Source organism: Rattus norvegicus, chromosome 5, assembly GCF_021556685.1.
Source record: "Rattus norvegicus strain SHRSP/BbbUtx chromosome 5, alternate assembly SHRSP_T2T, whole genome shotgun sequence".
NCBI lineage: Eukaryota > Metazoa > Chordata > Mammalia > Rodentia > Muridae > Rattus > Rattus norvegicus.
The window spans coordinates 52183301-52208706 of record NC_141538.1 but is presented as its reverse complement, the minus strand read 5'-3'; the positions used below and the strand labels follow the sequence as shown (position 1 = coordinate 52208706).

At 47.0% G+C, this 25406-nt stretch overlaps 1 protein-coding gene across 7 annotated transcripts in view; it reads right to left on the bottom strand.

Moving 5' to 3' along the window:
- Positions 1-1402: 1402 nt before the first annotated feature.
- Positions 1403-25406, bottom strand: part of Bach2 (BACH transcriptional regulator 2) — a 349677-nt gene continuing 325673 nt past the window's right edge. For 2 of the 7 annotated variants that reach the window (NM_001135754.2, XM_087548849.1), the window contains 3 exon segments: positions 1403-7632; positions 11607-11813; positions 23672-25261. In NM_001135754.2, the coding sequence (NP_001129226.1) occupies positions 7153-7632; positions 11607-11813; positions 23672-25261 (2277 nt within the window). In that variant the 3' untranslated portion in view covers positions 1403-7152. 7 annotated transcript variants of the gene reach the window in all.

Sequence of the window (25406 nt, the reverse complement as noted above, 5' to 3'; positions counted from 1 at the left end):
GCTGTTAAAAAAAGCTCAAATAGAACCTTGTTTTATGCATCCTTTCTGATGGGTAGGTTTTTTTGGGTAAGATATTCTAAAGGAATTTTAAAGGACTTTATTTCAGGGGCTGGAGAGATGGCTCAGAAGTTAAGAGCACTGACTGCTCTTCCAGAGGTCCTGAGTTCAAATCCCAGCAACCACATGGTGGCTCACAACCATATGTAATGGGATCTGCTGGCCTCTTCTGGTGTATCTGAAGACAGCGACAGTGCACTCATATAAATAAATAAAAATCTTAAAACCCCAAAACCTTATTTCCAAATGCAATAAGAATTGGCACAGGATCCGATGGAGGGGGAGGAGATTCTCATTATGTCTAGAATCAGATATGAATTACATGAATTAAATGAGAAGCACATTCGAGGCATAGAAGGAACACCAGCTGCATGCCAGAGGCATGACAAAGCTTGGGAAATTCTGCAGGGTGGAACAATCAGGAAGGTTTATTCTGCCACAGAAGCCAATGGCCAAGGGTGGAGATGAACATGGCTGCCAACTCTCCCTGATCTTTAGGTAGGCAGTTGGTCAATTTCTCAAATTTAAGATGATCTGACCATGGTTGATTTAGTAGTTTACAGTATATAAGGAAGCCATCCTTAACTCATTAAGGGCCTAGGATATCCTCTGAGGAAGAGTTCTGGAGCCTTTTGGTTTTCCCATGTGGGAGATGGGACAATACTTGCTGAACCTAGGATTACATAGGTATCGGGTTACATTCATTACTCTTGGTAGATCACACCTGCCCTCTACTGGTAGTTTCTCTCCTTGCAGCATGAGCTCAGTGTTATTCACAGACATCTGGTCTACCCACGATGTGGCGGGTGTACATTTCCCCTTCCATAAAACCTGAAGACACTAGCCACAGGTTTGGTGTTATACTTTGATTTTCTTTCACGTCAGTTGTTGATGACAGCTTGACTATGTTCCTGGTCTTCACCCTGTATGTTCCTGAGACCCTGCTTTAGCCTCAGGAGTAATTGGACATGGGTAGGGGCCACTACACCTGGCCTTATGTATTTATTCATTTATCTATTTTGTCACCTCTTCTTTATGTTGTTGTAGATCCATCTACAGTTGTAAAACAAAGTTCTTTACCCGTGGCAACATTCTTTATCCATTGCATAGCTACAGGGGAATATGGAAACTGGAAGTGGTTCTAATGTTCAATATCTAATCTCAAGTGCAATGGGGACTTTAAAGATTTAGATTAAAAACAGCATGGTTAAATTCTTAAGATTCCTAATCTAATTAACTGGGATGCAGGGGAGGGTCCAAAGTAGAGGATGAGAAATGACCTTTGGCAGAGGAAACATTTCTTGAGGCTGTCTATTCTGCAGAATGTAACACAGGGATTAGAAGCTTTGACAATGTAGAATGATATGTCTTTATTTCGTTAACAGAAATGGCGTCTAGACAAAAATTCAATTAACACTAGCAATTCAGTTGAGAGGGTTTTTTTTTTTTTGCACAATAGTGTATTTACAACGAGTAAATGAAGTCTCAATTCATTAATCCATAGCAATGCTTTTTCCCAAAAAGGTAAAAATTCTTAGTTACAGAGAATAAGCATCAACAGCCATCTCAATATCTTTACAAGAAAAAACCACAAGAAAAAACCACAAGAAAAACCACAATCACTTAGGAAAAAAAATAAGGCCAAGCGTAAGAACTTGTACAATAAAATGATGCATTGAATTAAGTTACATTAATCGCATAGAATCTGTGTAAAAAGTATGTAGAAAAAACACCTGATGTAACCTGTTACAGTCATTGACCAGTTATGAGAGGTACGGAGGGTTATACAGGTAGATATGTGTGAAAACTGTCCGTATTGTTTGAGCTGGGGAGGAGGAGAAGAGGGGCCGCAGCCCCTTGCATACACTGAGAAGACCCTGTTTTGCATATGGCCTCTGGAGTTTGTAAGGCATATATTAGAGGTGCACTTGCATCAGACTGGTTCTGGAACAAATTCTCACAGGCCCTCTTGCCTTGAATGGCTCACCGTGTCTAATGAGTCCCCGAAGCTCCCAAATGCATCTGCAATCTTCCTGATAATTCGTTACAAGTGCCAGGCTCTCGTGTCAGAGTGTGAATGGGCATCCCAGCGTTGCCACAGCCAAAAGACATTGTTAGGACCCAAGTGGAGGCCAACTCTTTGTCCCCAGAGACGTGTTTGGTAGAAGTTTAGCACCCATCTTTAGGAAAACCCATTTTTTTTTTTGTCCAAGTCCCTTCACTCTTTCCTGATATAGGTGTCTGGTCATTCCCATGGGAGCGTTTGGCACTGAGTGTGAGTCTACCTGAAATGAGTGGTCTTGATACACTTCCACGAATAGCCATTGTTTTATCTGAGGTCAATAAACCGGAATGAAAATGACAGCCAAGAGTTTATCCATTGCTTGATAGAGAAACGCATACACCATGCCACAACATCAAACCAAAGCTATAAAAGTTGGGCCTCTGCAACCAAGTGGGATACTGTTCACGAAATGGCAGCATCATTTCATATTACAATTAAAATGCACTAATAATTCACTTGTTATAAATATGATCTCCCAGGGTGGAGTGTAGGAAAAATACTATACAATTACTTTGCAAGTAATGTTTCTGCACCATCATTTGAATAATTTACCTTTGATCTGCTACGAGGAGTCTCTTCAATGTACAAGTACTATTTGCACACGCTATTTATGCACAAATATATCCTATGCTACAGCATCAGTCTTTGACACTCGGGTCGTGAGATGGCTCCGGTAGTATTATACATTTTGAACACAAAATATCTCCATGCACAGACTTCCTTTATGAATACCAACCCCACGAGGCATTGTGGACTGACTTGCCAGAAATGGGATCTGCAACAAAATCCTCAAGTAGATACTAAGAATACAACACAGAGCTTGATTCTTTTAAAATAATTCATTTTCTTTCTTTAGTCTGGTGTGTGTGTGTGTGTGTGTGTGTGTGTGTGTGTGTGTAAGGGGGAGGGAAAGGGGAATGGGGAGAGAGAAAGGGGAATGGGGAGAAAGGAAGGGGAATGGGGAGGGGGGAAGGATAGACGTAGAGAGAGATCTGAGGGTAAACCTTGACTCTTGCTCTCTTCTAGATCTGAGATTTCCCCCACACTGTAAGCACTAGTGGAGTCGTTTGAAGTCATCAATAACAGCTCCTGGTTTAAACAGGGCCGAGGTGTATAGGAATATGCAATCCAATAGACTCCAAGGAGCTTTACAGATCGACTCATTTTGGAGGACTATGTGTTCCACGGGACGCAGAGCAGTCCCCCAGGGCAAGACTGGGCGATTTGTGAAAGGTTTATACTTTCAAACCATTGTCTGCTTTGTCCTTTTCCTCTTCAGTGGCCATCATAAAGTATTAAAACAAGAGAAAAGTGTAGGCTTTAGTCAGTCCTCCAGGCAGGTCCTCTGGTGGCTCTGTAGCTCCTTCAAGGAGAAGAGGCAGTTAGCACACTAGTTACTAGCCGTTTTTTAAACTTCCTTGGAAAAGCAGTGCAAGGATTATATCCAAAATTATAGTGCATGTTAAAAAGCAGCATACCTTGAGAAAGACAGTAAATAAATTACTCGTATGACATTAAAAATAACGCTTTCTACTGCAGCATCAGCCCTGATGCCTGAGTCATTGTTAGGGAACCTGGAAGGGAAGTAGCAGGATGACCTAGTAGCTTTGCCAACTTTAGAAAAGTTTTTTGAAAATGCTTTGTTCCAGAATCAGTAAGTCACGAAGTTTGACTTTCTCCAAGGCACCCCCAGATAACGCAGAGACACAAACACACACGGCAAAGCACACACCTGCCTACAGCCTGGGTAACCTGAAGGAGGCTATTCAGAGACCAGGAGGACAGAGGCTGCTCCAGGGGGAGGCCTGTGTTTGGGTGCTAGCCCTGGACCATGACCCATTCACACCCCAGCCTCTGGGAGACCCAACCAAGCAGTCATGTCAGTCCTATGATTGGAGTATCCTGTATCTTTGAAAGAAAAGATCTTCAAACACACAACTAAATGTCCCCTTAAAACTCAAACACTCTCCTCTGTTCTCTTTCGTTCTCTTTTCCATAGGGGGAATGAGGTTGACTGAGGGATCCCAGGAAGGACAGATTGGGGATTTCCGAATTCCACTTGAAGAACTTATATTCTGGACACCAGTGAGTCCTCCCTTTGAATCAACTCAGAAATAATTTTGATGAGCAATTGTTTGGAACAGTAAGAGACACAGACACGTCCCATGAGTAATTACCCAAAGCCAGTTGCTGTTCCTGGTGGATACTGAATGAAATTACCTGTTAAAAATACCACAGAAATAATAAGTTTTTTTTTAAAGAGTAATTTGAAATCATGGCACAGATTGGGGGTGGGGGGCAGAAGAGGCAAAGAAAATGAGGAAGATGAGGGCTGAGTTGAGGCAGAGAGAAATGAGGAGACCGGACTCCCCTCCCATGGAAAATGTTTGCCACAGGTCTGAGCTACTGGCAACAGAGACTTAGGGGGTAAACTGTGGAATGTGGCAAGACTTCCAGCCACCCAGGAGCTGGAACAGCATAAAACAAGCAGAGAGGCTCCTCTGGGCTATCGGTGGCCTGAGCAGAAAACAAGCCTTTTTGTTTCTTTAGAAGAGGTCACTTAAAAAGGCAATGAGAGAGTTTAAAAAAAAAAATACTGTTTGCTGACGCTTGCACCGTAATAGGCAGCTGTGAGCATCACATGATTCCCACGGAGCTAAATGCCGGCTTTGCCAGCTTTTCATGAAGACACACCTGGTGCAGGGAACCAGGAAGTACCAATGGTGTAACAAAGATGGAGCTCCAACACAGCTGTATCAAAATCTACACACACACACACACACACACACACACACACACACTCAAAACCCAGAGGCAGGTTTTAAAAAATGGACCTATTTTAAAAGAAATAAGTTTCCCCTTAAATTCTACTGCATGGATCAACAACTTCTGGCATTTGTACATACTTAAACATTTAGCACTACTATAAGTACAGAAAGAAGTTAATAATACTAGAACATATGTCACTAGGGTTTCACTTTTGCCTACAAGTCATACATTACTTTCCCCTTTTACATGCAGCTTTAATATTGTCCAAAACAATGGCACAGATGAAGAAACAAAGTCAACCATCCATCTAGTTCCCATTACCCTCTACCCTATCCCAATATCAGACTTTTCTGGACAACCTTGCACAGCTGGAGTGGTCTCCGGGCTGCTGAGCAAAAGGAGATAGAGACCATTTGGGAGAAGGGAGCTGACTCCTCCTTGGAGCATGCCTTTCTGTAAACACGGTTTGGACCAGGATACCCTAGGACCAAGGAAGCTGCTCTCCAGATTTGTAACCAACCGGTTTTTAGCAAAGGAAGCAGGTTATTACCTGGGGAGGGGGAAATGAAGGGTGAGGGGCGGAGGGCTTGGGAAAAGGGGGCAGAGGGCTCCTAAGGGTGTCTGTCCAATGACTTGGATGCAGCAGCTTTCAGACAAGAGACTTGGGGAGGGGGGCAGAGCAAAACCTCCGAGAGGGCATTTGAAGAATGAAAGGAAGAAAGAAGGCATTAGCCTATGTTCTTGTGGATCTCAGGCTCCATTCTGCCATGCTATTTCCTACTCCAGGGGTGGGGGTGGGGGTTGGGGGGTGCTACTGAAAGCCAAGGCTGTCATTCAAATCCCCTCAGGTCTTAAAATGTGGGAAAGCCAAACCTGGGCAGGAAAGCCGGGTGGTGGGTTAGCTGTGCCCTTCAAAGAAGCAGGTCCTATCACATGACGTTTCTGAGCAAAAGTATAAGCAGAGGCCGGAAAGAAATGCTGAAATGAGAGGGATCCCCCTCCCCCTGCAAGGAACTGGTTCTCCACTGCTTTCTCTTCACCAGTGCCTGTGGGGTTCTAACAACACCACAGGCTCCTGTCCTTTTGACATGCAGTCCTTCGAGCCGTGCGATCTCTTTCCCCTCATAGGAACGGGACATCCAGTGTCAGCTCTGAATTATCTGCACTTCCGCTTCCCTTGCAGGGGAGGTGGGGGAGGAAGTGAGCTACAAAAATATTCAAGCAGATTATTGTCTACACATCCTAGGATGGGTTCATTATTTGGCAAGATTGTTTTTTTTTTCCTACATAATTATCACCTGAGTGCTTTTTAATTAGCTAAAATGTTTTTTTTTTACCTCTTTAACTGAAAGCAAAGAATATACAATATACTTGAGTTATACCGAAGTTACAACTTCATTTAAGAAAATAGGTTTGACTCAAAACTCAGTGCAAGTGGCGAAGTTGACCATTGCTGTGCAGTATCTGCAAGGACGAGGGGGAAACACGAGGAGGAAAGGACAGACCCACGATGCTCACCCAATGCCATTCGGGGGCGCCGAAACCAAACCAACGAAAGTGAAAGGTCTGAGACTGAACCTTGAGAAGAAACTTCCGATGCTGAATTTGGTCTGTAAATAAGTACAGATTAGAAACCGAATTGTGCAGCAAGAAAAGCAACCATGTTAACAGCTACAAAACCAGTTCTGGCATCAGACACAGAAAGAGGAATGTTGGGACATGTTTGTAAATGATAAGTGAAGTTTCCAGTTTCAGGAAATTGAGAAAATCGAGGCATGCAGGACTTTTGCATATGGATATATATTTCATATATATTATATATACTATGTACACAGTATAGCTATAAAACTTTGATGTGTATAGAAGCTGTCTTCAATGAAAAAAATTGAACATTCAGAAGAAATTCCTGAGATAGGGTTTGTGACATGGGCCACTGAGAAAAAAAATCCGTGGTTGGGTCCTAGAGGTGTAGTCTAATCCCTGTGAAGTTTGCAATTAACCCACAGACAGACAGTGTCGGCACTGTTGTCTACCTTGCCAGGGCAAGGGGTAGCACCATTAGGAAGGTAACTAGCACTCCTGCTTACAAGAGAGGAGGGAATACTTCGGAACAGTATTGCTGCTAAGACTGCTGTAGTGTGCACCAAATTCGTCGTTCTCGGTTCTTCAAGACACAGATGAACAGTGCCCCTGGCTGGCAGAGGCACTCTCAGATGAGAGAGGTGTGAAGACCGGGGGTCGGGGGGCAGAGCTGATCGCGGCTAGGCATAATCTTTCCTGGGCTGTTCGTCTGTTGTACACTTCTCAGTCATTTCCTGACAGAAGTCCACCGTCACTGACTGGCTCCTGGCTTCCAGAGGAGGTCCTCTTTCAGAGAAGGTTCCAGGGTCACTGCCTTCCAACCTCCTCCCAGACGTACAATTCTCAGAGGTGTTGCTGGGCACCCAGGGGAGCCCAGGGGGAGCTGCCCCTGGCTCCAGGCAGCAGGGTACACTTCCTCCTACTGCACACTGGGAGGGCGCAAGGCTCTGCTCAACCCCCAAGGGAGGGGGGTTAACACTGGCTCCAGGAAGGTCCATGGGTATGAGAACAGGGCAGTACCGGTGCAGGGCCTGGATCTGCTCTGGACTCTGGATGTCTCGACAGACCTCCTGTGAGAGGCAGGAGAAGTTGTCCAGTAGCTCCCCCATGCACACTTTCAATTGATTCCTCTCGGACAACAGCTTCTCTTTCTCGCACACCTGTGAGAGAGAATGACACACCTTCGTGAAACCTGCACAAAAGCCTCATTTCCAAGGCTTTGTTTTGAGACCTTACACGGTAACCTAACTCCGGAAAGAGTAGGCCAGAACCTTTAGGAAGTTAAAAGACACACTGTGAAGGGAGTGCCCGCCTTACCACTTGTCACACAGCTTCCCCAGTGTGGCATCCCTTCCTCTGAGCCCCAGGAAGCAATCGGTTGAGGTACCCCCAATGGCAAAGCTGTAGGGAGTCAAATGACATTCTGCTTTCTGAGTTTGGGGTTTTCAGGGAACTGACTGGAAACGATTTGTTTCAAACCCGATAGCTGAAAATCTTCCCCTAATACATTAGGTTACTTCTTTTTCTTTTCTTTGGTGGTGGTGGTGGTGGTGGTGGTGTGTCTGTGTGTGAGATGTTTCTCTGCACTGTATAGTCCTGGATGTCCTGGAACTTACTCTGTAGACCAGGCTGGCCTTGACCTCAGAGATCCTTCCCCCAAAACTTCCCAACCCTGGTTACTATATTTGAGGGGTGAAAGTCGAGTAACTGATATTTTGAAAAAGACAAAAAAAGAAAAATAAAAAGTCAGCGCTGCCAGGGGTTGAGGGAAGGGGAGATGGCTAAGCCATTACAGTAGGCTTTAGGGCAGTGAATCTGCCCTGTACACAGTGGCACTGACAGCACCCTTTGAAACTCCATATAGTACTCACTAAAGAGTGTGAGCTCTGAGGTAAAGCAGTGGTGTTGGATGAAACGAAATGGCAGCATACGCCTGTCCATAATAATACATGTACTACTGCTCTTGTCTGGAGTCACCAGAGTCTGGGACTGCTGGGTCTGCCATGGCCTTGGTGGGGACAGATTGGCACTGTCCCTGCCCCTGGGACAGGGCCAGTGGTCGTGGGCCTCTAAGAATGCCCATGGCTGCCGTGGGCATAAGGCTTGTCTGTAGAATAATGTATATATTTTACGTTCCTCTTTCAAGGCATGTCCTCCCTGTTAACGTTAATGACTCCATGATAATCTGAGATAGCATGTGTCCGGGAGGCAAAGGTATGGCTAATGTCTCAGAAAAACAGTGAACGATGGGACCTTCAAGACAGCCCTTAAGGCTATGGAAAAGAACTCTAAAGACTCAGAGCTCAGAAATATATAATTTCTCAACTATGCAAAAATTAGGGATACAATATGAATTATACGAAGGCTTCATGGATCTAAAGGAACAAAGGCAGCTGCATCAATGAGCCAGCTTGTCAGAAAGTCATAAAGACAGGCAGATGCAAAGGCAGGCATATTCCTGAGTTCAGGTCAGCCTGGGATACAGTGAGTCCAGGCCCAGGTATGGTAGAAATAGTAATTTCAGGATGGGGTCCCACCCAGCTTGCTTTTCATCTGTGCTTAGCAGAGGCAGGCAGATCTGCTGCCTTTTCAACATTAAAAGAAAATGCATGCTCACTGTCTCCTAAGAATTAATCACCTAGGGTCAATGGATGCTGATTCTTAGGATAATCAAAAAGGAAACCTAGAGTAAATGACTGGATTGATATGAAATAAAAGACTGGGCTTATGATCTGCAAGAAATGAACTGTCCAGAGAATTTTTTAGACTAGCAAGAGAGAACTGCTTGGAGAAATGTCTCAAGCAGAATATAATAGAGCTGTCTGGAGATCTCGAGAGAAGGCAGATCAGAGAGAAAGAAAGCAGGACAGAGAGAAAGCAGGCTGGAAAGCTGTCTCGAGCAGAGCATAGGCCACCAGCTTTGACCCACAATTTGACTTCTTTTGAGTTGTTTTGTTTTCAAAGCTCCCAGACACCCCTTCTCTCAGAACCCCTCTCCAAGCCCAGGCTGGTCCTTGGCTTGGGACATCTGGGAACTCTAGGTACTTCATTTAATTTTGCTAGAAATTTAAAATGACTATAAAGAAGAGAGTCCTTTCACAAACAAATGAACAAACAAAAACAAAAACCAACCAAGTAATCAAGACTGTTTATCAGCAACTTCATACAATTAGACCTAACCATCACACTCTCCAGCTTTTCCAGCACAACCGACTGGACAGAACATATCCTTTGATGGACCCTGGTAACCGTGCACTGAATCCGGAGCAGGGGTCATCCCTGGGCACTGGATGGAGAGGCTAGGGACAGAAAGGTGGGTCCTATGCTTTTGCACAGTAGCCCACTGTTCTAAGATGTTCTTCCCATTAAGAATAATCCCACACAAAGAGCTGAGTTTAGTCTGAGAGAGGAGAGTAATTAAAGTTTTACTCTCAATGCTTGTATGAGGAGGTGTGGTGAGGCTTCGTGAGGCTCACAGATAAAGCAGCCAAAGAAACTGGGTGTCTAATGCAGTGGGGAGGGTGGTAGCCAGCCCTCTGCAAGTCTTGCAGGCAAGCCCAGGCAAGGATGGGGGTAAAAACTGAAGAGGAGGGAGAGGAGCAGGTCTCTGACACAGGAGCTGTGCACGGCCTAACGTGGGCGCAATCTGGCAGGCAGCGTGGGTATGTGTGTTAGAGAGAGATTTACATGCGGAAAGGACACCTGCTAAAATATTTATAAATTTAGCTAGAAAACATGTTTTAAAAATGAAAAATAAACAGATGTACGAGTGCAGCTTGAGAGAAATACATTATGTGCATCTGCAAATGAGGGTGGCGAGCCTGCGGGAGACATCGCAGAAGGGATGCTGGGAACTATGCAGCAGCAGACCAGGCTGGCTGGCTCTGACCACTCAAGCCATCCCCTCCTCTGAGACACAAGCAAACGGGCCCAGCAACCTGCCCCTCTCTCCACTCAACCTGGACATCTAAAAGTGAGGGCCAGTGCGTCCTAGGAAAGCAATCTCCTGTCTCTGTGCCACAAGTCCTTGTCTAGGCACTAACCCCACTCATCTCAAAAGTGCTCCTGTATACTTTGTAGCGGAAGGAAACACGTTGCCCCAAATGACGTGCTTCTAGCTTCTCTTAGAATAGGAAGGATGTATTGTTGATGTTGTCTTGGTTAAGAACATGGAACTCTGGTAGCACACACCCATAACTCCAGCGCCTGGGAGGCAGGGGCAAGAGGGCTTCATTTAAGGCCGACCTGGTCTACAGAGGAAGATATTTTGATAATAAACCAAAGCCAAAGACGCCTGACTGCAAATCTCTTAAGATGAACGTAATGAAGAGGTGAAGCTCTAGTTCAGCACTGAGGTGCAGTGTGTTGCCTTTTTAAAAAACTTGATACAAGCTAGAGTAATAGCTTCCATCAGACTGGCTTGTAGACAAGTCTGATTAATGATTAATGTGGGAGGGCCCAGACCACTGTGTGTGGTGCCACCTCTGGGTTGGTGGCCCCGGGGTGTATAGGGAAGGCTGAGCAAGCCACAGAGAACAAGCCAGTAAGAAGAGTTCTTGCATAACCTTGGCATCGGTTTGTGCCTCTGGTTCCCGCCCTGACTTCCTTTCATGATGGGCACTTTTGGTCACTGCGTTAGAAAGCAAAACAAACCGTACAGCGTATTATTTAAGGCTTGGAAGATGCCGATGGAGAATAAACAGCGTTGTCCTGCTTCTTCAGAGGAACGAATCAGTAAAGTGTTTTAGGCATTCGTCTGGCAAAGAGCAGTGTGCTCAGGTTTTTGCTGTTTGCTCAGAATCCTGCAATTACATGGACCAGCATGCTAGTTATCAAAACCAGGCGACTGGGTAGCGAGTTAGTTTAGAAGAACACTTGATTTGTATATGCATGCAGTAGACACCCTTTATTGTGATATACAAATGGAAAAACAAAGAGGAGCCAATTCCACACAACACCCGAGAGATCTGTGTACCTCTACGTACATTTCAGATGCATATTTATGACCCCGGTTGAGAATAAGCCTAAGTTTTCCTGAAGGGTGGTTGTCCCTCTGTTTCTCCAGCTGTAACTGATGTAACTTCACATCGGTCTCGGTCACTCGAGGTTGCTGAATACCTGCCCGCCAACTCACCAGTTTTCGTATCTCGCATTCCAGGTTCTGAATGCAGTCCAGTTTCCTCTTCCGACAGCGCTGAGCCGCAATGCGGTTCTTACTACGCCTCCGGATGTCGTGAATGAACTCCAACTGTTCTGAGGTTAGCTTGTGCATTTTAATCATCATCTGGAAGTCGTTCCTGGGAAGGTCTGTGATCTGATCGACAGGAAAAGGAAGTTTAACCTGAAACCGAGAACAGCGGAGCGGGATTATAGCAGCTGGAGCGAAATTTTGGAGTGAAACATCACCAAAACTGTAAAGCCTCTTTAAAAAAATTATTTTATTTTATTTTTTAAATTTATTTCTTATATTTATATATACTGTGTACAGTGTAGCTGTCTTCAGACACACCAGAAGAGGGCATCAGATCTCATTACAGATGGTTGTGAGCCACCATGTGGTTGCTGGGATTTGAACTCAGGACCTCTGGAAGAGCAGTCAGTGCTCTTAACCCGTGAGCCATCTTTCCAGCCTTCCAAACCTCTTTTTTTAAGATGAGCAAATCATAGGGGAACTACAGAAAACAAGTCGTGATTAATACTCTCTTGTTTCAAATACAAGTAAGATGAAATATTCGTGTAATCAAACAGTACTAACACGCACAAGTAAGCCAGCCTGGTGGTGTATAACTTTAATACTACTACTCTGGAGAGAAGGACTGCCATGACATCTGAGGATAGCATTGGTTACATAGTAAGCAGGAAGACCTTGCCTCAATACACACACACACACACACACACACACACACACACACACACTGCACAAAACGCACAAAGCAGCTCATGCAGATTGTGATGTTGTCATTCCCGAGTTTTTTTTCTTTTTTAAAGCAAATGGCATTGAAAATATCGGAAACTGTTAGTTCTTTCAATGTTGTAAAACTTTTGTGAGGAAGACTATGGCTTATTGAAGCCCTCTTCTATAAGACGCACAACTGGAATTCAACAGAATGGCCAAAGTGACCTTCTGAGGACTGATGTAAAGACCTGGAGGACTGGGGCCAGCACGTCTTTGAAACTCTGGAAAGATGCACCAGTCAGAGAAGAGTCGTTTTTTACTCACACAGAACACAAGCGTAGGAGGAGTCAGAGCTGGGCTTTAGTTCTCACACAGCAGAGTTCGGGGAGGTGGCATTGCCCCTCTGCACCCCAGTTTCCTTGTGCAAAACAAGGTATAAAAGCTTCTTAGGTCAGTGTGATGCTAGGCACTTAGCCAGAATTACGTTTTCTATCGCGGTATAATTCCGTTCTTCCTGTCAGGTTGTACACTCCTTCCTTCTAATAAACACACCTCGGCGGAACACACCTCAGTGGATGGCGTCGTGGTTCTTGAGGCTAAGCCGTGAAGGACACTGAGACTTCTATTTCGTCCTGTCTCACTGGCTGCTTGGGAGGGCAAACCTGCTCTAGCTCACAGCAGTGGCCTGTGGATGGAAGCGTACTCACTGCTTTTTAGATTCGTTTGTTTATTTCGAACTCCATTCTCTCCTCTAGTTAGACGGGCCCTGGGAACCAGACTCGGGATACACACTTAGTCTGGCACCGTTGACCCGATGAACCACCTCGCCAGCCCAGAAGTGAATTCTTGAAGCTAGAGAGACCTGCAGAGGACGGTAGCCCCAGCCAACACCTGACTTCAGCCAGAAATGCTCACAGGGGCCAGCTCAGTTCCTGACACACAGGAAGTGTGAGAGCTGTCCAATGACCACTGCTCTTGTAAGCCACTGAGGTTTAGGCACAATTCCTGCTTTTAAGTCCTTGACAAGTCAAGGTAAATATTTTTAAAAGAGAGGACAGACGGCAGGGGCTGGAGAGATGGCTTGCTAGTTTATACCTGCTGTTCTTCCAGAGGACCCAGGATTGATTTCTAGGGCACGCACGCACCCCACCCCCACTCCACAGCTCACAATCATCTGTGGCTTCAGTATCAGGGGATCCAATACCCTCTTCTGGCCTCTGTTGGCACCAGACAGACAAACACACAGATGCACAACCATACACATACAGATAAATAAATAAATAGATCTCCACAACAGTAAAGAGAGGATGGCACGGCTTTGGCTTTGGGGGTGTCTTCTCTGTTGTTTGATTTTGGAATGTATTATTTCCTAAGAACAGCGCCTACGGAGAGCTGACACAGGCAGTGGCACTTGTCTATAAACACAGAAGTGGAGGCATGAAAATTAGCGATTCAAGGTCATCCTTAGCTACACACTGATAGAGTTTGAGGCCAGCCTGGGCTACAGAAGACCCTAATTTTTTTAAAAAAATCAAACAATGAGTTTGTGCCTGATGCAAACTCAGGCTTTCTATCTCTAGGGTCTCATCAGTCTCTATGGGGCTTGAGGCTCAGGTCTGTGACGTTGAACAGCTTCTCTCTGCCCTTGCTAAGGCAGTGCTGATGGTGTGGGGACCTCTGCAGTTAGATTTGTTTCTGCAACTCCTGCAAAGGTACAACCTCAGCAATCTTAGCCCTTGGGAGGAGGTGGAGGCAGCAGGCATAAGGCTACCCTCAGAGGCCTGTGGAGTTAGAAGCCAGCCCAGGTCATTACACCCAGCTCACATTACTTTTTTCTCACATTCAATTTTTTGTCTTGGCCAGCAGATGGCGCTGTAAGTCTAAATGTCATGTGCCCCGCTAATCTTTAATACTAACATCAGCCCTGTAGACTAAATTTGCAAGTGTGTGTCAGGTGTGGTGTGTTACACCTTTAATCCCAGCACTTGAGGGGCAGAGGCGGGTGGGTCTCTAAGAGTTTGAGCCTCGCCAAAGCTAAATACTGAGAGCTTGATTCAAGAAAACTCAAACCAGGGGTTGGGGATTTAGCTCAGTGGTAGAGCGCTTGCCTAGGAAGCGCAAGGCCCTGGGTTCAGTCCCCAGCTCCGAAAAAAAGAACCAAAAAAAAAAAAAAAAAAAAAAAAAGTCAAAACAATCCAGGTGAGTTTAATTTTAGGAACCTGCCGTTTATCCCAACATAAAAAAATCTTTCTTGGGGTTGGGGATTTGGCTCAGTGGTAGAGCGCTTGCCTAGCAAGCGCAAGGCCCTGGGTTCGGTCCCCAGCTCTGAAAAAAAAAAAAAAAAAAAAAGAAAAAAAAGAAAAAAAAGAGCCATCAGAGAAAGCATGTGGGCCTGGGTTTATTAGTGAAGAAAGCAACTTTCTGTTATGTTCAGAGGGTGGAGCGCCGAACCTGTGTTCTCAAGAGGTCAAGGATAGGGCCAGCCTGCCCTGAACTCAGGAATTATTTGTCGGTTGCATCAGATGACTGTCACGAGGCCCAGGCCTGGTATTTGCGTCTAGTTGGTCACCAGGCACAAAGGCAAGCACCCTAAAGAGTCAGTTGCCTTTCCTAGGGTTGGGTGAAAATTCTTTGTCAGGTTACTTCCTAGCTGTGAGCTTACTCCCTGTGGCGGTCACTGCTGAAGACTCCCAAAGGGCACTCTGCTGTGAAGCCTAGGTGGTGCGTGTGTTGCCATGACACCTGCAAAACTCTGACCCAAGACCAGGAAACTAGAGGGGAACGCATTACCCCACTGTGGGGTCAGGTCTGCTCTGAGCGTTAAAGAGGAGCCGCCAGGACAAATGGCTCCTTTTCAGGCTCTTGGGAAGGCTTCTGCCTGTGGGGCTGCATCTCTACTAGGCCTCTGATTATGTGGAGGGCTGCTCATTTCCCTTCTATAAGCTGTGGGTCACAGGCGCTCAGATCCTACATGGTGACTCAGCCGCACGGAGGGCATCAGTCAGAGGCACAGTGTTTGGGCATCACAAAAGCTGTGCACTCCTGGGGCCCCGGGGGATTTCTCTTTCCGCTGACAGTAGAGCCATCCTACTTTAGCTCCAGACGGTTATTTGCTTTCTCTCGGAAAGAAAACATGCGACGGCCCAGATACAGGGAGAGTCTAAAGGGCTTCCGCCCTAAGCACTACTGTATTTAAAGCCACCTAGACAGCAAACACAGACCAGGTAGATAGGATGGGAGGTTGGCAGGGGAAGAAAGGGAAAATCAACAACGGCAGTGTCAAAGTCCTTGGAGCAAAAGCAAAGGCCATATGAAATTTCATCAGGGCTGCCGCCATCCAGCTGTGTCTCTGGAAGAGGGTCAGTGGAGGAGAAAATAGTCAACCATACACCTTCTTTTCTATCAGGGGGAAGGGAACCCTCACTCCTGGGGGGTGGGTTTTGGTTTTTAGATCTGCTAGCCATACAGTAAGGAAGGATTTACATGGACCAGCAGGTGGGAGCACAGACACTTAACCATAATCCTTTGCTCTTTCCAAGCCAATGGGCATTCCTGAAGAGGAGGAGCAGCCCCAGGCCTTTGCAGAGGAATATTCTCACAAGCTTTTGTGTGCACAAATATTTCCCGCACAGGGCTGGAAACCAGGTAACGTGACAGGGCCTTGGAAGGCTGAACATTTCCCAGAAGGCTCATGCCTCTGCTCTTTCCTCAAGGAAGATTAGCACAACTTACACAATTGTGTTTTAGTCAATGCTCCTGCATAACATATCCTTCCGAACTGTACTTCTCATACGAGGTGTCTACTCTCCGGGTCCCTGGAGACTGCACAGAATACACATTCTGCCAACTCCAACGGTCACCGCCACCTGTCTGAGTGGCCCGCAGTTATATCCAGTGGGCTCTCTGGGCAGGGAGGCTGCACAGCTGTTGCACCTGCAAGGTTCGTAGGTGACGAATCCCTTTAGTTGTGAACTGCTCTCGCTCTCCGTTAAGGCTCTGAGGAATAGCCACTGAGTCAGCAGGCCAAATGTGAAAGAGGGCACTACAGGCCACTGCTGTGGTTTGCACAATATGTTCCTGTTGGTCGTCCCAGTCTTGCCAAAGTGTTGACTCTTCCCCTGCCTCTGGAACCCACAGGAAGTGCAGGATTAGAGGTCATTTTCTCAGTATGAGACCTACGCTGCTCACCAGCAGTGCCCAGAGGAAGGTCAGGCTTTGTGGGAGTCCCAGCTCTTTAGCAGTGTGCGAAATAGATTCCTGCAGAGTAACCAGGGACCTTTTGACCTAGAGATGGCAAAGAGCAGAGGACCTTCTGAATGGTGCATGGAAAGCTAAAATCAGCTTTCTCAGCACATCTACAGAGAGATAAGAGAGAAAGCCTGGACCAGAGAGGCTGGGCAGGCTGCAGGGAGGCCTGGGATACAGTGCATCCTTCTCCTCAGACGGACAACTGCTTGGTAACGCCTGCCTACATCCTGTAGCCTAAGCCACTCTCCCCATTCCCAGTAAAATACAACTGAAACCCCAATTTCCTATAAAGAATTCAAATATGAGACACGAGAGGAACAGCTACCACTCCTAATGCTTGTACCGCCTTGGTGCGTTTCTCCACAACGCTTGCTCTGCACGGCTTTTATGGAACGATGTCAGGGACACCCTGCCCATCTCGTCCCACCAAGCTTTTAAACACACATTTCGCTTGCCCATTGCCTCTGGTTTGCTAGGCAGAGACTACTGCTACTGAAGAAGGAGGGTGGAGAAGTAGATTTGGAAGCAAAAGCCGAAACCAAGAATCTGTTTTCTCTATGAGTCCCAGAAGAGTGGACTGTGAAACCGTTCCTGCTTCTGTATTTATCAGACAGGAGCTGGAGCCACAGGCATACAGCACCAGGCTGAGTGTGCCCCTTGGAGACCATGGCAATGGTCTGGCTCTCCAAGACCAAGAGATGTTTCTGCACCACCGTCTTTCTGCTTGTGAATCCCAGGTATCCTGGGATTCACTTCTCAGGCCACAAGGAATTAGCTCTGTGGTCTCAGAGAATCCATTCTCTCTGTCCAAGACCGCTTGAGGTTCTGTGAGTCAGAGATGATACTTGATCCACTGGGCTTCTGGGTTTGCTAGGAAGAATAAAATCAGGGATCGCCTGGTGGCGAGGGGAGGTGTGTCTTTCCTTGTCATGTGACTTCCTCTTCCAGGCATAAAGCACTAGGAAATTCAAACACTGAGCATGTTCTAGACAGCATGGAAACATTGTTTTACTCACGAATACAGTTGACTCCTATGCTGCCATTCAAAGACATCTTTCTATTAAGCAGACCAAGTGCAGACGCTTGTGAAAACATTCTCCAGTCACTGAACCATAGACATAATTTTAAGAATCTTGCATGGAAAGCTATCAAGTCAGTTGGGAAGAAAAAGGGGTTCGGTGGGAGGGGGGAGGGGGATGAGAGGTGATAATTGGGGTTGAAAATGATCAATGTTTATGGTACGGTGGTACACACCTCCAATCCCAGCACTTGGAAGGTACAGGCAGGTTTCTGTGAGTTAGAGACTAGCCTGGTCTATAGATTCTGTTACAGAATAGCCAGGACTATGGAAAGAGACTCCCCTGCCTCTAAAAAAATACTGAAGTATATTATATTTGTGTATGAAATCGCCAGAGAATAATAGAACAATGATTTAAAAAAATATAAAAAAGAAAAGAAAAATGGCATCCACAGCTTATCCAAGTCAGTACTCTGGTGAGAAGAATTACTCATGGCTTCTCCGTACTATTTCACTGGTTGCTCTCCCCTCCCATCCCCTACATTTTGTTTTGTTTAGCACAGGTCCTTATTATAGTTATCTGCCACTGTACCTGGGCACTTTCATATATCTTTATTCCTTTCCAAATAACTTGCATGCCAATAAAGCAAGTCCAACTAGTCAGTACCTTTGGATAGGGAAACACACCATCTTCCTAGTGTTTCTTTATCAAACCCACAGCAGAACACTTTGGGAACTTACTCAGGCACGCACCACTTGGAAAATGATTGTGACTTTTGTTCAATTTTTTTTAAAAACAATATATATATATATTGTTTATATATATAATATATATGTATATATATATGTATATATATATATATGACTACACAGTAGCTGTCCTCAGACACACCAGAAGAGGGCATCGGATCCCATTACAGATGGTTGTGAGCCACCATGTGGTTGCTGGGAATTGAACCCAGGACCTCTGGAAGAGCAGTCAGTGCTTTTAACCGCTGGGCCATCTTCCCCAGTCCTTGTTCAATTTTCAAAATCCGAAAGCAAACTTGTAAACATAAGGAGATGGCATGTCATATCCATTAGACAGACACACGGAGAAGAGCCAGTATTAGCAGTGAAGAAAAAACGTCTAATGAAGGGAATTCGAAACTGGTATGGCTGCCCTGGGAAATGGCGGAAGAGTCCCTCAAAGGCCACATGCAGAGTCACCATGTGCTACAGCAATCCCACTCAGAGGCACCTAGTGAATGAACTGGAAGCCTCCTCAAAACCCTTGCATGCAAATGCTCATGCCACCATTCTTCAGAAATATCCAGAAAGTAGGACCCACCAAACTCCTTTGGGCAATGAGGGATCAATAAAATGTGGCAGGGCTTAACAAAATATATTAGCCATCGGAAATGTGGAGGTAATGTGATGGGCATGTGTACCTATGGAAGGGATATATCTTGAAAATGATTTCCTATTTGAAAAACAAAACCCAAATACTACATACACACAGCATGTAGCATGTAGTTAGTGGTTGCCTGGTGTGGAGAGAAAGAAGCCATGAGGAGGACCTGCTCCTGGGGACAGTTCTACTGCTGGGACAAAGAAAACATGCTAGAGTCAAAAACTGAAGACAGTCGCATTACACTGTGAAAACATTAGACACACTGGAATTTTCATTCTAATAGGGTAAACTTTATGGTATGGAAATATTTCATTTAAAGATTTGTTATTTATTTAGTGTGTGTGTGTGTGTGTGTGTGTGTGTGTGTGTGTATAGCTGTTTTGCCTACTTGCATGTCTGGCCTGTGTACCATACAGTGTTTCACAGAGGCCAGAGTTACAGAAGACTGTGAGCCACCAATTAACGTGGGCGCTGAGAATTGGCCTTGGGTCCTCTGAAACAGCAGTCAGTGCTTGTAACTGCTGAACCAACTCTCCAATAGTTTAAGCTTTTTCAAGGCTGGGGAAGGGTAAAAAGAATGGGGTGGGTCTTTGTTTTATGAACTAGGAGAGTTATTTAACACGGTGATAGATTTTACAGAAGGTAAGATATGCTAACACTTTTCTTCTGGTCCAACGTTTTGGCTTCTTACAGAAGCTGCAGGGAAGCTGCATCACTTTGCCGACAGCTGCTTCAGAGAGGGTCCCTGAGCTGTCTGTCTCTCCTGGTTTACTTGGAAGAAAACACCTAAACCCCACCTAAGAGCACTACGGGCAAAATCCCAGATAGATGTGTATTTTTTTTAAACAGATCAGTTCAAGAAAACAAGTTAAAACATATGGGAATTCAGTGTACTTTTGGGACAGACCGTCTACCTAGGCCAAGTAACTCCTGAAGCAAGTCACTCACTCCTAGAGGGGCCATTATGCTGAAGGTGTGGGTGGTTCTGGGAAAATGAATCCCCTTACGGGGGAATGGGGTGAGGTTGGGGGAGCAGGAACACACACACACACACACACACACACACACACACACACACACACACACAGAGGAATTTTCATCCTAATAGGATACATCTTATGGTATGGAAATCATATTTCATTTAAAATTTTGTTATTTCTTTTTTTATGTGTATAGTTGTTTTGCCTACTTGCATGTCTGGTCTGTGTACCATGTATATACAGTGTTCTGCAGAGGCTATCATCCTCTTGTCTAACACACGCTCACGAGAAGGGCGGAGTGTGACTCACGAAATGCCATCGAGTTTTGGCAAATGTGTCTCTTACTGCTTGTGAAGGAAAACAGGTTTGCTTTGAAAAGGAAAGATTAAAAATTAAATGCAAGGGTATTTTAAGGAGAGATTAGTCCTGTTCGTGGCTGTTTCACGGGCTGAACGAATCCTCACCCTGCATCATAGCCTTCAGTTCTAAGGTGGAGATTGACAGAGCCCAGTCAGGAAAAACAAAAACGACAAACAGATGTGCTCGTGTGGACGGCACTGGATATCTGAAACTGACAGTTCCTAAGGAACGTAAGTTCTTGGGCTAAGTGTGGGGCATCTGTACTTCCTCTTGCAGTCCTTGGTAAGTAAGATCAGTTGTGGCAGGAGCATGACTCAGTGGCTAGCATTTGGCATGAGGCACACTTAAGGACAGTTAGCGACAAAAAGCAAACCTCACGAAGGCTGTGGGAAGGGAGAACCCAAGAGGAGAGAACACGTGCCTATTCTTGCTTTTAGGAAGACTTGCTCCTAAAGGTTGGTGACAAGGCCACCTCGTCTTGGGCATCGATAGCAACCCGATCCTGAACTGAAGACTCAAACAGGAATAGATCCCATTCGGATTTCCTTCATGATTTCTATTTCTTAAATTAAACCCTTTTCAGGGGGTTTTTCTGCCTCTCTATTTCTGCTAGGCAGTTAACAGGAAAGCAGGGACCAGGCGGACTAGCAAAGAAGAGGAAGTGAACCCAGGGTGTGTCTGCCGCTAGCTCGAGGCAGCTCTGGCATCCATTTTCAGTGTCTGAAGTTAAAGCTCATGTGGGTCCGTTCTGCCCACCGGCTTGTGGGTGCTGAGTACATCCCGCTCAGCTCTGTGGCTACCTCACCTCACCTCACCTCACTTCATCTCACCCAGAGGCATCTCTGGCATCTGGTAGAGTTAATCTTTGCTGAGTAAGAGGCTGATATCTGAAGAGCAGATCAGGATTGAGCACGCTGGCCTCATGGGCAGGCAGCCACCTCCCTTCCTTTCCTCCCTCTCTCCCCTCCCCTCAGTTCATTATTTTAATAGATTTCCAGGGCCAGGTCCTGGTAGGCTGGCACCATTATCATGGAGTCATATTCCCAACCTGTGCTTCTCTTTCCTGTGTTCATTAGACACAGGGGCCCAGTGGGGCTTGCTCACTTCTGCCCCTGAGATGGGTATGAGACACAGTCTCAGTCTTTAGCTGGTTCTTCGTCAATTACCAGCAAGACACTGCAGTGGGTACCAGGTCATGACCTAGACATACTCAGGTTTGTCTAGGGAACATTCAAATTACTAGCGAACCAGGGACCTCTGGGACTCCCATTCCTCTTTCTCATAGTCATGTGAGTCTTGCTTCTGCTGTAGCCAGTGCTGTCCCCACTTCCACTCCCAGAAAGAGTGAGTCACAGATGAAGCCTTTCTATGCCTTTGATCTACAAAGCACGATGCTTTCAGGCTGGACAAAGAAACACGCCCTGAGACGGTTAGCTGTGTGTGCCCACAAGGCGCTTCTGAACGGATCCCATGTCTGAGATGGATGACGAGCGTTCTGTCATCTGCGCTGTGACAGACACGGGCTCACCCTGGAGTCTTCGGTTGACAAGAAGTACTTATAAGGCGCAGGAGAAGCACCCGTTTGTGAGGACCAACTCAGTTCCGATTCACCAACTTGAGAGGGCTTCTTCACTTCCCTTGGCACCGAAGGGATAAAGAGCAAGCACTAGGGCATCCTTCCACAGTGGGTGGAAGAGAGGGGTGTGGCGCAGGGATGGAAAGGGGAGGAGACTAGGAGTATCTGAACCTTACGCTCTGCATTCAGCCGGCCTCTGCTCATCCAGCACTGGAATCCAGGTTAGCTATCGAGGGCTTTCTAAGGCTGAAGCGGTCGATTTTTGAATCACACTGTAGCATCCTCCCAAGGAAGAGTCAGACCATTTATGGTCCCCTTTAAACTTGACTCCCGTGCTGCTGATCTTACGTCAGCTGGGCGCGCAAACTAGAGCCCTCTGGAAGGATGGAATCTTAATTGAGAAAATGCCTCCATCAGATCTGGCTGGAAGGTATTCTCCTAATTAGTTGTTGATGGAGGAGGGCCCAGCCCATTGTGGGTGGTGCCACCCCCAGGATGCTGGTCCTTGGTTCTAAAAGAAAGCTCGGGCTGAGCAAACCTCGAGGAGGGGCAAGCACTGCCCCATGGCCTCTGCATCGGCTCCTGCCTCCAGGTTCCTGCCTTGTCTGAGTTCCCGTCCTGACTTCCTTTGATGATGAACGGAAACATGGAAGCCTAAGCCAAATAAACTCCTCCCTCCTCAAATTGCCTTTTGGTCATAGTGTGTAGTCACAGCAATCGAAACCCTAACTATGACAGCACATAGGAATGGTCTGAGAGTGATGTTTGGGTGTGGGACCGTGAAAGGCAGCCTGGTTCCTGGTTGGGCTAAGGCTAGAAACCCCGGACAGTAGGCGTTTTGCCCGATTCCTGGGGAACTAGGCCCCTGTCACTAGCCACAGCCCTCCACAGATTTGTGGTCATCAGTCACGCAAGGGCAATGCCCCAAACCCCTACACAGGTAGAGGTCATGTAGTCTCCAGACTGATCTCCATTTTAATGAGGTACCTAGAGGCCTGAAGAGCTTAGCCAATGAGCTTTTCTTCCCAGACACTCTTCCCTGCAAAAGGTATTTAATCTTAGGCCCACCCTGAGAAGTGGGGTAAGGTTTCCCTCATCCACTTTCCACCATGACCATAAACGCCTTGAAGCCATGGACTGCCTGCCTCCTTTCATCCGGATCCACCGTGGAGAGCCACAGAGAAGGCCTTTGCCTACAGTGCCACTGGCTAATCTTTGTGCAGCTAATTTTCTGTAGAAGGCTTCTCTGCGCTCCCAGCCATGGCAAACAAGTCAAGCTCAAGCCAAGTTCAAGCCCATCAGAGTCAAGCCAAGAACTCTCCCCCTCAGGGACCAGTAAGAGCTCCCCCTCTTTTCCTTCTCACCCAGGCCAGATCCAGCCCGTGGCCCCCACTCGGTTCTCAGCTCTTCCACAGCATCCAGCGGTGCCTGGGTGTCCGAGAGCCTGAGAACCAGACAGCCCCGGCCTCGGCTGTCCCCCACGCCTCAGACTATACTTCCCCACCCTGGAGCAATGTCCCGGTGCTTCCCATAGCCCAACACTCGCCCGGCGACAGCGTTGGGGGTAAGCCGGTCAAACTTCTGGCATCCTGCCTCCCCGAGCAGCCGTGCGCTGTGGCAGGGCAGACGCGGGACCAATAACTCTAGAGTTGGGGAGAGGAAAAAATTCAGGTAAAGGACTGAGATGGTAAGTAGGTCATAACGCTTGAACTTATGTGGATTCCCTACCTCCTGGCCCCTGTCCTGCACAGGACACGACTCACTGTCTGCTTCCGAGAATGATCCAGATTCGTCACTGGAATTGGTTCCGTAAGACTGCTCACATTTAATTTGGGGTCGGACTTGGTTGTACATTCCATCTCCCATCAGGCCTGGTTCCTGATGTTCCGTGGCAAGGAATCTGGCTCCCTGGGAACAGGGTGAAGAGGAAAACTCGCAGAGAGGGAGGCTGCAGGGGGAGCCCCCACTCCCATCCTCTGCGTAGGAATAGGAGGAGCAGGAGCTGGAGGTCCTGGTTCTGGTCTCTAGTGGAGGTGAGCGAGGACAGACTTTGATTGGCACCGGGCAGCTGGTGTTGGGCCTTATCCTTCCTGGCAAGTGGTCAGCCATCAGTCCGCCGTGGGAGTAGGCCTGGGAGCTGGGGAGGGACTGGCCAGCTCCCACCCATAGACTTTTTGGCACCGGCTCAGAAAGGTCTTTGTCCAAACTGCTCACCGAAGAATATGAATGCACCGGAGTGTTCGGTTGGTCACACGTGCTTGCGGAGAAGATGACGCTCCTGCGGTCCAGCTCTCCCTCCTGTTTACAAAGAGTCTCCGGCCCGGGCCCCCTGAGTGGCGACCCCATTGCGAAGTTGGACACATCCTTCTGGCCCACGTGGGGCTGTCCGTAGTTCCCTGCCAAAGGGGTGTAATCAGTTTTAAGGTCACCCTGAGAGATCCCCTTGTTGAAAGGGCATGCTGAACTCCTGACAAAGTGTTGCTGAGATGTACTAGGTAGGCCAGTCGACTCCACGCCTTTTGCTATACTGAACAGAGACCGCAGACAGGAAGGTGAGGACACACTCCTGGATCTGTCCAGGCTGGTGGCTCCAGTAGGGGTACCGGGAGGAGGGGCAGGGCTCGGTTGTTTCCGGTCCATCTCGACATCTCCTGGTCTGTCTTTGATGTCAGTTTCATCTCCTGACAGGCAGAGTGTGATGCTCTCCTCCTCCGTCTCCTCGTTGGGTGGCTCACTTTTAATCTGTCCCACGGAGAGCCCTGGTTTGAGGCTATTGCCAGGACTCTCTTCACTGAATGTGCCTGCAAACCCTGAGGTACCGTGTGAGGCTGCGCTGTAGACATTCTTGGTACACGCGAGCTGGTACTTCTTATATCGAGGGTACTGGGTCAGTGCACCCTTTTCTGAGTTTTCCTTGGTATCTGTGGGTACCTCAGACTCAGGAAGCAAGGCTTCTTCTTTCTCTGCTACTGGGATGGCAGTGGCCTCGAAGCTGATGGGGTCTGGGAGCATCTGGTCTGTGGCGCAAGCCATCCTGGCTGTCTCTGAGTCCATCGTCTCTTCCTCCTCCTCCTCTTCTCCTGCAGAGTTCCCATGGTCCTCCTGGGGGCGCTGGCACGCACTGTCCTTCCGACATACGAACAGACCATCCTCCCTGTTCAGGAGCTGGGTCTGCAGGAAGCTGAAGCAGGAGTCCTCCAGATTGTGCATGCGCAGGAACTCGGCACAGCGGATGACCTCGCGGATGTTCTCTCTGCTGAGTAACAGCTTGGCAGTGTAGGCAAACTGTAGCAGCGGCCCAAAGCCCCTGGCCGTGACCTGCAAAACAAACAGGGGAGTTGCCAACATTACCATCAGCACTGCTATTGTCCCGAATTTCTCAACCAAAGCCAGATAACCAGACAGTGCTCGTGCCCTAGAATAAAAAGTGCAAAGGAGAAGTTAATCTCATACTGGGTCAGCA